Here is a 14,625-nt window from a genome sequence, read left to right on the forward strand (position 1 = left end):
TTATTTTGGTTTTGTCCCCTTGTGAATCTCTATTAGTGCACCATAGAAGCACACTACATGAGAGGCAGTCACATGACACTGAAAATCTGTTTCATCGTAAATCTTTATCAGGAGTTCAGTCCCGGAAAATTCATTTGAAAATGTCCAGTCAAACTGGAATCAGCACCACTCTACTTTCATTACTACAAGGGCACAAAACTGTTTAAAGAGAACAGAATTTCATAGATTTCCAGGGGAGGAATAACGGACTCTTTTTAACCCTGACTTCAAGCCCTTGCATCTTGCAGGGCATGAGACAATCTGAGTAGTGACTTAGACCGGGACCTTTTATTTCTTTCTTGATGTCAGAGAAAATGGACCCTTTCTGAGCATCTTTTAGCATCTTGCACCAGGACTTTTATGGACTTGCTCTTTCTTCTGGCACAAGGCCGGGATTGACTTTTTCTTGAATCCTGAGAAGAACTGTTCTTTGTGTGTGGCGTAACCTGCAATGCCATGTCAACACCTGAAGCAAGAATGGAACCTTTAGCCTGGATATGTGGACAGAAGAAAGAAGATGAACCAAAAAGCTGCACTTAACAACCAGAGAAATCTCTCTGATGTCTCCTGTCGGATCATTCCAGGATTAAAACCAGTTTGGTTATCTGCTTGCTAACTTTTTTTGCAGAGTCAACCAGAAGATTATTCAATAGTAGTTGTTTAAATATCCTAAGTTGAGCTATAGTCATAGCTCAACTTACAAAAAAAGTACGAGCTTCTAGATGTATTGCTTATTTAAAGATGCTAGGACTGTCTTATGAACCATTTTTGTGCAGTTTTTCTTTCTCTCACGTTCTCTTAAGTAGCTCCAAGTCACTGAGGATGAGGAAGAATGTAAGTACGAGTTTCTGACCTTGAATAACCTAGGTTATTCAAGGTCAGAAAGACGGAAAGCAGTTTTTTTTTAATTGTTTAGGGAGGTACAAGGGATGTGCATTTCATGGTAAATTACTTTTTTTAAAGTCACTGTTAATCCTTTTTGGGATCAGTTTTGACTCCTTTCAAAATACAGTCCAGAATCTGTAGATATCTATAAAAATTGATTCGAATCCAAATTTCCTCTGTAGTTCTTCAAAAATCATTCACTCCCCGCCTTTTAAAATGGTACAGAGAGCCGTAATTCCTTTTCCTGTCCACTGTTTGAATCTTAAGTCATATTTACCTGGTATGAAATTCAGATCATATATGACCCAGTTCAATATCTTTCTCTCTGTTTGTAGTTTATATTTCTTTATGACCTTCTCCCAAACATCTAGTGTAAAGTGTGTTGTTGGATCTATTCCCTGTTTTATAGTTTCTGTCTGTTCTCTATTGCCTATCAAAGCTGGAATCTGTAAACCCATGTCTGTCATTCCTAAATCCTTCCACCTGACTTCATATTCAGATGTGCACAGGTCAGAGGCCTCAACTGTGCTGAGTAGAAATACTCTTGCAAATTAGGCAAGGACATTCCCCCCTTATCTTTGGGGAGTTGAAGAGTTGAATATTTTATTCTAGATTTTTTGCCATCCCGTATGAATCTTGATATGCTTTTGCCCCGGGTGTTACATTTGTTTTGCAGTGTCATTGGTGAACATTGAAACAGGTGTAACAACCTTGGTGTAATATTCATTTAACCACCTTAATTCTTGAGCTTAAATTTAGAGGGACAGTCGACCACCTTTGTAAATCCCTTTGTATGTTTTGTTCAATCACATTGTAGTTGGCGTCATATAATTTGTCACAGTTTGATGTATTACTTATTTAAAAACTTTAGTTTGTTTTGTCCATGTTATATTATAATTTATATTACTAACCATCATTTTCACTCTCCTCAGTCATCTGAGGTCGAGTATGGTAAGAGGTAAAGTCGAGGTGAGAATCAGCTTTCGAATTACTCTCTTTAAGAAGATATCAATAACTGCTGTGATTATCCAAGTATCATACAATTTTCTGTTATACTGACTATTATTATTTTCTAAATTATAACATATTAATCAATAACTTCCTTTGTCATGAAAGCATGATTTATCAGCTGTGTCTCCGTGCAGTGCTGTCCTTTATTCTTTTATTGGCCTTTAAGAAAGCCTATCAGGCTACTTAGATGCCTGTTTAATTATGAAGCAGGGAGACCTCTGCTGGACATGTCAGGGTAGTGTTTCTTTCTAGTGGATGTTATTTAAGATTGTTGATGAAACTCCCAGAGTGCTGCTGTCTTTCTGGCTGAAGACGTAGGCTTCGTGTGAATATTCCAGCATAATTCACAAACATTTCACAGAATGGGTTGCTTATTCATCTTCAACAGGCCTGGAGTCTCTCAGAGAGAAGATTTTAACCAACTGGCTTCCAGATTTTATTACTGGACTTTAAGTTTCTGCTTTGATTTTTGATAAAACATCAGAATACATGTCTCAATCAATGACTGCATTTTAAAGCATATACCTCATGTTAATGACTGTCTTTAGGCTTCTTGGAGCATGACGCTCCAGACAACTGCCCACCTTTGCTCCATTGTAAATCCTCTGTGAGTGTATCATCAATGCTTAAATAATGCCATCTACCATCCAGTAGATGGTACCAGAGTTACAGCCTCTTCAGGGAAACTGATAAGAGTTTATTCATGTATTTTAAAATAAATAAACGGGACAGAGAGAGGGAAAACAAAGGCTGCTGATTCAGAGAGGCTGAATATTAGAATGTTTAAGATTACTGTCTCTATTGGTGTGAAAAATCAGTCGAGGGCTCACCATCGCTGCCATCTAAACTGTGCTGCCATATTACTAGTCCAGTGGTTCTCAACCTTGGGGTCAGGACCCCCATGGGGGTCGCAAGACACTGAGAGGGTGGTCTCCAATTGCCCTAAAAAACCTAAAAATATCACTTAAATTCACTTTTGCCACTTTACACCATTTTTTTTACCTCTTTTCATCATTTTTGTCCCACCGATTTTAACACATTTCACCATTTAACACCTATTTTTTGTCAGTTTTAAACTTTTCCACAACTTTTTTCCTGCCTGTTGTTGCCACTTCTTAATCACTTCTTGCCATTTAAGCTAAATGTTGCCTCTGTTGACCCATTATTGCTACTATTAACCCCTTTAAACCACTTCCTACACCCAGTTTCCCCCATTTTAACCACATTTCACTATTTGATATGCCAATTTTTGCTAGTTTAACCAATTTCTGCCTATTTTTGCTTTCTCAGTTACCCTTTTTGCCTGTTTATATAATTTATTCATCCAATTTTTGCCAAGTTAAAGCCATTTCAGCCACATTTGAACTCCCCTTTATCAATATTTCTGCCCATTTTTGCCACTTTAACCCGTTTTTACCTTTTTTGCCATTTTTATCCAATTTTTGCCATTTCTAACCCATTTCTGCTACTTTTAAAATCCAACTTCACCACATTTTCCACCATTTATTGCCATTATTAACCCATTTTAACAATTTTTAAACCATTTTAATCTTTTTAACAAGAGAGATTTACATTTTTAAGAAGACTTTCTACCACACAAATGATTTAAAAGAGATTTGTTTCTTTGAGAAGGGTGGTTTTTCAGGTTAAATGGATATCACAGCTTAACTTTACTGTGGACCATGGTTTTGCTGACCTCCATGGGCCCCCAGTTTGGCTGGGTCCCAGAAAGCTCTCCCCTTTATCCCCTTTATGGACGGCCCTGTCTGCACATGACTATTCTTAATTGTGCATGGCTGTGTTCAACCACCTTTAGGTACAGTGGGGGTCTCTGGCACCTTTATTTTTGGGGGTAGCGGGCTGAAAAGGTTGAGAACCACTGCACTATGTAAAAAATAAGATGAATATCAGAATGTTTCCCTGCCTCTTCTGCTTTTGTCCATATACAAACAAAGCTTTGTGCTGGTTTAATGACTAGACGATTTCTGATGGAAGTCCATAACACTTAGATCTATCTTCTTTAGCTTTATTTATTTATTTTTGGGGCTTTTTGAGGCTTTATTTGAGAGATTGGACCATGGATAGTGCCTGACACAGGTATGAGAGAGTTGGGAATGACATGCGGTGCCATGACATGCCAAAGGCTGGACTTTAACCCCTGCTGCCTGCGTACATGAGGCGCAGCCCCAACTTTAGCTTTAAAACAGCCAGTTCTACATTACATCATTTGCGTCTCAAATGTTTCTTGTGATTTTCTTAATATTCAACAAATTGTCTTTCTAGAGTTTGCACATAGGCAGTCTTAGTAGGGAAGGAAGTTTGAAAATTATCATTGAGTGTAAACATGCATGCTAACTTTCACTTAGGCACTTGACATTTTTATTAAAATCAAACATTTACTCAAAGCAGCTTGAGATTTTTGGACAGTAATTTATTAATACAAATGTCTGTATACGCCCTCTAACATATCATTAGGATAAATCATTACTGTACAGTCATTTGTGTGCATTCAAATCAATTATACACAAGGTCTGTGGTGATTCATAATTGAGCAATAGTGGGAATCATCTGAGTCAATTCCAATCATCTGCAATATAATAATATCTGAAATGATCAACAGATCACTGCATCAAGGTTTCCCTGATTTAACCAGGAAAGAAAGATAAAGAAAAGGTTCTGTGACTACAAGCTGGAAGGGATGATTGTGATGATGTCAATGTAGAGAGGGTCATTGCATTTTATTGTGTATTACAAGGCTTTTTCACAGATGCAGAAACGTTCAACATTACAGTCATTATCATTCCAGTCCACAGCACTTCCTTCCTTCCTTATTTCTCCACAGTCCTCACCGCTATTATAGTCGTCAGGCTGCCCAGACCCCCAGAATCTGGTGAGTAAGACATCAGAGAAATTAGCTGTTAATCATCTTTATGTTAGACATGCTGTTCCTGATATAAGAGTCTAGCTGTTAAGACCCTTAGCATCTTTATATATGTTCACATAAGATAAAAACATTTGTCTCAGTCCATGTCTCTGTGAGTGTTAGTCAGAAATTACCAAGAATGTTTAGGTGCAGGAACTGAACCAACTCATACAGTCTGGGAGTAAAAACTTACGTTGTTGAGGGCCAGGTCTGATCCACCCACCTCCAGGTCCCCTCACTAACTCTGTCAGTCAGACCAATCCAGGCATGTGTGTAACTTTCCAGAAACCCTTCGAAAAACCTCTGTAAAATAAAAAGAGTGATGGATTTGATGTATTTGTAATCACTGCTATACAAATACTGTTTAATTGATTCACCTAGCAAAACATTTTTTAAGGCAATGTAAGAACTAAATAGTCTTTTTGAAGTTCATATAGACATTTAAGTGCAAAATTCTACATACAGTATCTCTGATTCTCTGATAGATTTCTCACCATTTTATCTCTGCTGTTTAAGATTGCCAGATGACCGCCTTTGGAGTTGCAGAAGTCTCTGCTTGAAGACCAACTTCTAGATTTATATGAAACATAGAAACAGCTTTCACCAAACTTGTTCCAGCCTGATGGACAAGCCCGATCTATAAATTTAGAAGATGGAGAAAACCATTAATCAGGCTGTGAACACCAACCTACTGTAGACTGATAAAACAAACTTTAATGACTGACATCTTACCCATCCTGTTGACCCTCTGCTGTAACTGATCTCTCACTGCTGTCAAACTGTTGTAGTCAGTCCTCAGCTGATCTTTCTCCCTCTGCAGAGTATTATATCGGCTCTGTAAATTATCTTTACTTCTTTGCAGCTGGTCCTTGTCACTCTTCAGTGCAGAAATGCTCCTCTGTAGCTCATCTCTGTTTGTTCTTACTTCATTAAACTGTGTCTTTAACTCATGCTTTTCTCTCTGCAGGTTGGTCAGGTTCCTCTGCATGCCTTCATAGTTTGATTGCAGCTGATCTTTCTCTTGTTTCAGGATGCTGTAGCTTTGCTCTATCTGGTCTCTCTCTCTAGTCAGGCCACCTCTAATTGTTTCCAAACTGCTGTAGTTTGTCTGTAACTGCTCATTGTTCCTCCTCAGATCATTATAACTCTGCTCTAATTCATCCTTGTCTCTGGACAGTGATTGGTATCTGCTCTGCAGTTGATATTTGCTCTGATTCAGATCAGTGTAGCTGGTCTCCAGAGAGGAATAATTCCTCTGCAACTCATGCTTTTCTCTTTGCAGTTCATCAGAGCTCTTCTGCATGTTACTATAGTTTGTCTGTAACTGATCTTTCTCTTGTTTTAAGGTGTTGTAGCTTTTCTGCAGCTGGTCTTTGTCCTCTGTCAGGTTAGTCAATGTGGCCTCTAACTGTAACTTCTCTGCAGCTCCAGCCTGAATCAAGTCAGCTGATATGGGATGGATGAACATGTGATCTGTGGGAGGAAAATGAAGAAAAAATGTGACTTCTTTGAAGGGTTTCGGTCCTGACCATTCTCGTGAATGCGACGTCATAATACAAGGGTGATGTAAAAAACAACCTAGCCCTTCTTCATGACCTACTGTACTGTCAAGTAAAGTATTTTAATGACCCTTCAGTTGAACAGTGTCTATAAAAAATTATTCACCCCCTTGAATGTTTTACCCTTTAATAAATCAATCAAAGCTGATCTAATTTGTCTTTTTTGACAACATTTTTTTCAACAAAAAACTCTTTAATGTCAAAGTGAAAATAGATTTCTACAAAGCAATACGTGATGTAAAATAAGTGACTGCGTAAGTCAGTATTTAGTAGATGCATCTTTGGCTGCATCACAGCATTAAGTCTGTGTGGATAGGTCTCAGTTAGGCTTGCATATCTTGACATGGAAGTTTTAGGGAGGTTGCACAGAGATCAGGTGTGAACAGCCCTTTTTAAGACCAGTCACAAATTCTGTTTGGGTTGAGGTCTGGGCTTTGACTCGGTCACTCCAGAACAGCCCCTAGTTATCTTTCAATCATTTCTGTGTAGCTTTCGCTGAACGCTTCAGGTCATTGTCTTTCTCAGTGTCAGACTCAATGATATTTTCCTACAGGATGTTCCTATTTTTTGCCACATTCATTTTACCCTCTACCTTTACAAGCCTACCAGGGCCAGCTTCTGTAAAAGCATCCTCACAGCATGATGCTGCCACCACCATGCTTCAGAGTGGGGATGGTGTGTGACTGGCATCTTGTCTGATGGCCCAAAAGCACCATTTTGGAAAAGCACCAAAAGAACTTTCTTTCTCTTGACCATGGAGTCTCCCACATGCCTTTTGGTGAACTCTAGTCCAGACTGAATCTGAGTTTTCTCCAACAGTGTCTTTCTCTTTTCCACTCTCCCATAAAGCTTTGACAGGTGAAGAACTCAGCCAACAGTTGTTGTCTGCAGAGTCTCTCCCATCTCAGCTGCCGAAGCTTGGAACTCGTTCAGAGCAGTCATAGGTGTTTTGGTGGCCTCTCTCCCTAGTCTCCTTCTTGCTCACTCAGTTTGTGAGGATGGTCTGATCCAGGCAGATTTAACTGAACTCTGGAGGATATTCAGAGCCTTGGAAGTTGTTTTATATCCATCCCATGGCTTATATATTTATAACCTTTTCTCTGAGTTACTTGGGGTGTTCTTTTGTCTTCATAGTGTCATGGTAGCCAGGAATACTAATTAACCAGTGACTGGACTTTCTAGACACAGGTACATTCGCTGCACTTAGGTGATCCCCATTTCACTAATTGTGAGACTCAGCACCAAGAAATCTGTTTTCACTTTTGCATTAAACATTTTTCAGTATTTTCTGTCAGAAAAGCCAAATTATTTTGACCATGATTGATTTATAAAATCAATATGAGAGTGAAACATCCACATGGAAGCATGTGATTGCAGTAGCTCTAGATTTTAGATACAAAGATCAACAGAGAAGTGACTCACTGTAGAGAATCTGTCCTATGTTTCCAACCAGCAGGAGAGCACACATTAATCCAAGACAGACAGAGAAACGTCTGGAGGGAGGCTTTCTTCTGTGAAGTTCCACTGTAGGAGACATAAACTAAATTTAACACTTAAACATGATTTGTAAAACTGGGTATGAAAAAAATCTACATACATTAACTGGGATCATTTGACTTCAGGTAGTCATTTTGTACATGCACTCCTGCATAATTCTTTATATCTAACAGTTAAACTCTGTATTTGATTCTGAAGCTCTCTCCTCGCTCTAAGTCATGATTTCAGACCACACTGCTGCAGCTCTCATTTGAACCAACAATCTAAAAGTCAACATTATGAAATATAATAAAACAGAATAAAATTTTGTTTTGAAATACAATATAATACAAGTTTACTCTTTCAGTTAGAGCTGTGATTGAAATGCAGAGAATAATTCAGTTTAAAACAGGGGTGCCTGTGGTACAGTTACATACGGCCCGCAAGATCATATTCTTATTATAACTGGCCCTAAAATATAAGGTCTGCAGATTTCTTCCAGTTTAAAATTGTTAAAATTAAAATATGTGAAAAAATAAGGAATAAAAATAATTAGAGAAGGGGAAATGTGAGAAAATAAATCAATTTGTGATTTCATTTCATTTTTTTCAATTTTGCATCGCACAAGTATGACTTCAATCTACTATTTGGACTTTAATTTCATATTTTGACCATTTTCAATTTAACGTTTTGACTTTTTCTAATAATTTAGTCTTTTTCAATGTATAATTTTGACTTTTAATCACACACTTTGTCAATTGATTATTTTCACTTTTAATCTTAAATTTTGAGCTTTTCAATTTATAATTTTGACTTTTTATCTAGTTGTTTGAACCTTTCAATTTATTATTTTGACCTTTATCTCATATTTTGACCTTTGAAATTTTAAGTCATATTTTAGCCTTAAAAACATGATTGTGACTTTATTTTTAATATATTTGCCTTTTAAAAGCATTATTTTAACATCTAAATTTGTTTTTTGACCTTTTGAACTAATACGATTGACTTTTTATCTCAGCTTTTGAGCCTTTTAACTAATCATTTTGTCTTTTTAAATCTCAAAATCATTTATCATCAGTGCAAGTTCCTTTTCCCCACAGTTTATTACTGGTGAAAATGAGGTTGACAGTTTGGTTAAATGTGGACCCTGTTAGGTTCTCAGGTTAGACCTTAATTCAGAATCCGGTCCCTTCTGTGATTGAATTTGACAACCCTGGTTTAAAAGGTATCTATAATTTGACAACAGTATTTTTTAATTATATGGTCTTTTGATGCATTCAGTAGTTTAAGTTTATCACAAAGTTTGTTTCTAAAGAGTTACTGAACTTAGGAGTTTCTGCTGAGGTGTATCTGCCTGTGATCTGTCTTGCTAAAACTACCGCTGTACTCCAGAGGTAAACACAAGTAACACTGAAGTTGCTGTGGGTGGAAAAAGTTGGTGGTAGCTGTTGAGCTCTGTGGCAACGACAGACAACACCACTAACTTCACGGAGGACCAGATCAGCCAATTAAAAAAGTTCAGTTGCAGTAGACAGATTTGCCCTGTAGAGGGCAGCCACTAAGAACATTTTAACATAAAACATAGGATTTGAATACTAAAAAATGTCTAGATTTGGACCTTTACTAATCAACAGTACTACCAAATAAGCATATGTAAAGGTTAACATCTGTAAAAATGGCTCTGAGGATTTAATTAGTCTATAAAACACAATTAACAGTGGTTAGTACTCTTTGTCACTATCTTGTTCTCCCCTGTTTTAGTGTGTTTTCAGGTTCATACTGTACCCTCTGTAATGAGGCCCTTCATTGTGAGTTTCTTGGTCATATGTTTGCTGTCTTCAATCTCCATCTGATCCATTCTGATTATGGTCCCGCTGTATTCTAGAAGAGAACAACAATCTTCAAAGTTTCTTCTTTAAAAACATCTGTAGTTTGATGTTTGATTTCACCTTTGTTTCTTTAGCATACCTCAGTTCAAACATAAACATGCAGTCAAGAAAGATGCAGCATCAATCATAAAGTTTCAAGTCAAAATAAATTTAAATCTATAGTCACAGAGGTGATATAGAGACTGCAAAAACAAGCTTTCAAGGCTCATCTAAGTATGAATGAAATCATTGAAAATTAACATTCTGACTAAAATTGTGATGAAAGTAAACTAAAGTGAAATATTTAGTCACCGAAATGGAAAAAGACTAAATGTGGGCTTACCTCAGAGTGGAGAAGATTAAAGAAGTGAAATCACATCTGCAGAGATATTTATTGTGCAAATAACAGGAAGCTCCTTTTATCCATGTCATCAGATGTTTGTCTTCACTTAAACTCTCTAAAAAAGTCCTGACATATCTACTTTACTCACATTCTTAGAATCGGAATAACTTCACCTGAAAATCTTTCAGGTAAAAAAAAAATGAACTGAATAAAAGAATTGGAAGTTCAGCAGTTATCGTGGAGGAGTTTCTATCTGTTTGGCTCCAAATCTCAACCTTCTGCAATTTCTGTTCCTTTTTAATGACTTTCCCACTGAGGTCAATCAAAGAGTTAGTGGAAATAATAGACGGTACTAGCTATTCTTGGGCTGATTTGCATTAATCAGGTGGGTGTGAGGATTTATCTTGGTATTGTAAGCCCATTGGTTCAGAGAACAGGGCAGTGTCAACATAAATCAATAGAGAATGAAAAAACATACCAGTTGTGATGTTACTTCATTCACTCCTGACCCTGCGTTCACATCTGAAATACAAAATATGGACAAATATTGTGCTTGTTTTCAGACCCATTGCCACAGGTGTGTAAAATCTGGTTCTGGCTCTGCTCTGGAGTCTCAGAACCTTGGTGCTTTCTGGTGAACTAGCCCACATTCACACCAGTTCAAGCGGAACCAAAAAAGGAGGACGTACTCCGTGTCACTCAGGCAGCTTCTTCAGTTTAATTATTTGGTCTTACATTTTGATGAAGCCAGAACTTCACCATCTATTCTGCCGGTTCAGCATATCACTCACTCTTCCTTGTACTTCTCTGCAGCGTCACCTGGAATTCTGTCGATGCCAAGATCTCAACCTAACATTTTGTCTCCCCAGCAGACAATTTTTTTCCATTTTCCACTCATCTTCACAACCTAGAATATGACACGCCCACTGATGATGTCACGGTTCACAAAGAAGAACCAACTCTTTCTTTGGTTCCAGCTGAGAACCAGCTTTTCCCATCATGCACCTTTGGGATGAACTAGAGCGGAGACTGTGAGCCAGGCCTTCTCGTCCTAGCCTTGCATAGCAGATGGGTTCACCCATTGCCTTGTTTCTTACTGGCGAATCCATCTTGCAAAGCTCCCGTCTGAACCGTTTGGGCCCAGTTAGAAAGTGACAGGACCAATCATTGACGAGGGGCAGTACTTTCGGGTGTGGCAGAGTCGTGGGGTAAGCAAGCAGCATCAAGAGGCCGGTGCAATTATGGCGGAAGAGCTTAGCGTGGATGCTGCTGAAGCGCCAGTTTTATCAGAACTTGACGACATTTCTTCCTTAAAAGAAGAACAAATAACAGCAACGAGTTGTTTTCTTTTCAAAAATGACAAAAGCCGTGTATTGATATGTCTATAGTCGTCATGATTCACTTAATGCAGTTCTGTGGAGTTTACTCCTTCGGTAGCAGCAAGAGCACAAATTTCCACAGAAACGCTCCAAAATCTTGTGGAAATCCTTCCAAGAACAGTGGATGCTGTTATAGCTGCAAAAGGGGGGTAAACTCCATACTAAAGTACATACATACATATATATAGAGATATATAGATATATAGATATAGATATCTATCCATCTATCTATCTATCTATCTATCTATCTATCTATATATATATATATATATATATATATATTCCTAGTAACATGGGCAAGATGAGGAAGTCTGGAACTGCTTGAGTGTTGAAAAAGTTTCATTTCTGATAACAGCTGAGGTCGCCATACAGGGAAAATGGGTTGTTACATGGTGTCACATCTAGAGCTGTGACAACTATGAATGATAAAAATTAAAGAACATTTTCAAACATTAGCTTAGGTTGTGTTTTGGTGTCAGTCACTGTATATTAGGGACAAATGATACTGGAAATACTAGCTTTGCAAGTTTTGCCTTCTGCATATAAATTGGGGCAGGGGTGTAGCAAGAGATTTTGGGCCCCCAGAAAGGATATTACACAGGGGCCCCCTTTGCCAGCTAGCCAAGCAACAAATGTTGCATTATTTTTACAAATATCTATGCATTTTAAAACCATAATTTTTTCCCATTTTTCCCAATTTTCCCATTTATGAGCAATATTTTTAGTATAGTTAAACTAAATTTACTTGCATTATTTCACAGCTCTGGACCAAACAATTTGGACATTTTTAAAAGAGGAGCAGGGCCCCTACCAGTATCTTATTTTATTCTATTTAACACAAATTTCAATCTGTTGACTGATTCATTCAGTCGCTTCTCATTCATTAATGACACTATGAAGAATTTCTCCCTTTTGCTACATTCATGAATTGGGGTATGAAAAGATTATGCTACAGAATGGGTTGAGCTTTTATAGGCTTAAATTTGGTTAAAGTAATTACTTATGAACATTTTTTATCAGCCTCTTAGTGCTTTTGTCCAGACAGTTTGACATTTGACTATGGGGGCGTGTTAAACAATTAGAAACTTGTGCAACACTATGATAAAGATAAGAGATATTATAAATACAGTAATATTTAAGAACACTTGTTAGATATTTGACACTGTTAAAGAATGTTTCTCTTACATCCAGATGGGTCCCAAAAGCAACTTTCCACCCTGAAACTGACCCAAACTCAAAGAGAACCAGCTTAAGCTTAATCAGACTTCATCTAAATAGTATGTGACAGCCTGTATGCTCTGCAACGGTCTCCTTCAACTGTGAGGCAGCAGTGGCTCCACTTCTAGCTCCTTCTGGATGTCTGAACTCCTCATCTATCTCATCTATCTTCATATTTTAACCCTTGAATTCCCATTTGAATATAAGAAGTCACTGTATATATGACAATCAGACAGAAAATTAATTATTTTACATATGATTTATGATTGGGGATTGGGCTATTTTTCAGTTACAGTGTCTCTCGGTTCTCTTCAGCTTCATTTCAGTTCTCTAGCTGACATTTTCCCAGTAACTGGCAAAATGAGGAAGTTTTGAAGTTGCTTGAAACTTGCAGAATGCAGCAAAATATTCATTTCTTAAAACAGCTGAGGTAGATTTACTGGGAAATGGGTTGTCAAGTGGTGGATATATGAAAACTGTAAAATATTTAAATTCCATTTTTATGTTTTGGTGTCGATCACTGTGTACTGGGGATACCACAAAAAGCTTAGCTGTGTTTTATTCTGATATAAATTTGGATATGCAAAATACACAAAGTTACGCTGAAAAATTCATTGATGGATGAAAGTGAATGTTAAATCAGACACTACACAAAAATAACAATGCATCAAAATGTATTTGTTGTCAACCTTGGACCTATCCTTCAGCCACCTGGCATCATCATTCTTATTATTTTATTTTTTATTTTTAGAAAATAAGACATTTTCAGGCGTTTTCATTAAAAAATAGCAGTGACTTCCTGTATTCAGACTGGCATTTAACGAAAATTAAATTCAGCAAAATATTTAAATGTTTGGAAGCTCTGATCATATTGAAGTTGGTAAAGTATTGATTGAATAATGAAGAAGAAAATATTCATAATAATTTTCATGAATGTTTTACAATGGACATTTTTGTCCTCAATGTCCTTATAGGGTGTAAAATCAGAAAATGTTCAAACTTATTCCCCAAAATGTACAAATATAATAAATCTATATTTTCCAAGACTCTGTGAAAATGACAGAAAATTCTACCAAACATCCAAACAAATTCCTTGAAATTTCAAATAAAAATTCTGGACATTTGAAAGGACCCTACCCTACCCCAAATAAATAATAATAATAATAAAAAATCAGATGTCCTAAATTTCAGAAGTTTCTATGAAAATACAAAAAAACAAAACAAAAACAAAAAAATCAAAGCACATCCCCCTAAAAAAAGCCAAATAAATAAATAAATAAAAAATCCCTCAAATTATGATTATTATTATATTATTACGGAAGCTTTGTCTGCTCAGATTTAGTTTAAATAAATATGTGTTTAGGATTTACAGCCTGTTTTTAGTATAATAAAGGGGTTATTGTGCTTTGTGTGACTTAAAAGATAGCTGGACTTCAGAGAGCATTCAGTTTTAGAGGCAGTGTTATTTATTAAAACGGCTGTTTTTAGTATAATAGAGGGGTTATTTTGTTTTGTGTGAATTCAAAGATAGCTCGACTTACATGAGCATTCAGATATTTTTTTACCCCTGTGAACAGAAATGCTCTGAGACCTCACTGCGGTTGTAAGACACATAAAACTCCAGATGAACAAAAATCTGCTCCTTTGTTCTGAAGTGTCCTTGACAAAAGTGAGTTCAAAGGCAGCTTCATGTCATTTATTTCAGTGTCACGCTGTGGTGAAAAGCGCGTGCAGGCTGCTGTAATGGGTTATCTGATGCAATCTCAGTGTAACTGCTATTTCCATATTACAGGAGCGACACTCAGGAGATTCAGTACTAAATGTACGGGAGAAATAACACGACTGTGTATTTATGAAAATGACGAACACGTCTGCTTAGCACTGATTAAAATTTAAGCCGGCTGTTCATTAATATTAGAAAACA

At 37.0% G+C, this 14,625-nt stretch overlaps 1 protein-coding gene across 1 annotated transcript; it reads right to left on the reverse strand.

The window, feature by feature from the left end:
* Positions 1–4,328: 4,328 nt before the first annotated feature.
* LOC121504854 (C-type lectin domain family 10 member A-like) lies at positions 4,329–10,147 on the reverse strand. Its single transcript, XM_041779928.1, has 7 exons — positions 10,105–10,147; positions 9,679–9,774; positions 7,840–7,941; positions 5,591–6,331; positions 5,353–5,495; positions 5,052–5,161; positions 4,329–4,822 (listed from the first exon to the last, which is right to left on the reverse strand). The coding sequence occupies exons 2-7, from the start codon at positions 9,749–9,751 to the stop codon at positions 4,684–4,686; spliced, it is 1,308 nt and encodes a 435-aa protein (XP_041635862.1). The 5' UTR covers positions 9,752–9,774; positions 10,105–10,147; the 3' UTR covers positions 4,329–4,683.
* Between the last annotated feature and the right edge of the window lie 4,478 nt (positions 10,148–14,625).

This window comes from Cheilinus undulatus, linkage group 22, assembly GCF_018320785.1.
Source record: "Cheilinus undulatus linkage group 22, ASM1832078v1, whole genome shotgun sequence".
Classification (NCBI taxonomy): Eukaryota; Metazoa; Chordata; class Actinopteri; order Labriformes; family Labridae; genus Cheilinus; species Cheilinus undulatus.

Coding starts and splice junctions, on each gene's coding strand:
- LOC121504854 (XM_041779928.1), bottom strand. CDS start 9,751: ATGGATCAGATGGAGATTGAAGACAGCAAACATATGACCAAGAAACTC. Junction 6,332..7,839: donor CATAGGACAGATTCTCTACA/GTGAGTCACTTC, acceptor TTCCTCCCACAG/ATCACATGTTCATCCATCCC. Junction 4,823..5,051: donor CAGACCTGGCCCTCAACAAC/GTAAGTTTTTAC, acceptor CTTACTCACCAG/ATTCTGGGGGTCTGGGCAGC.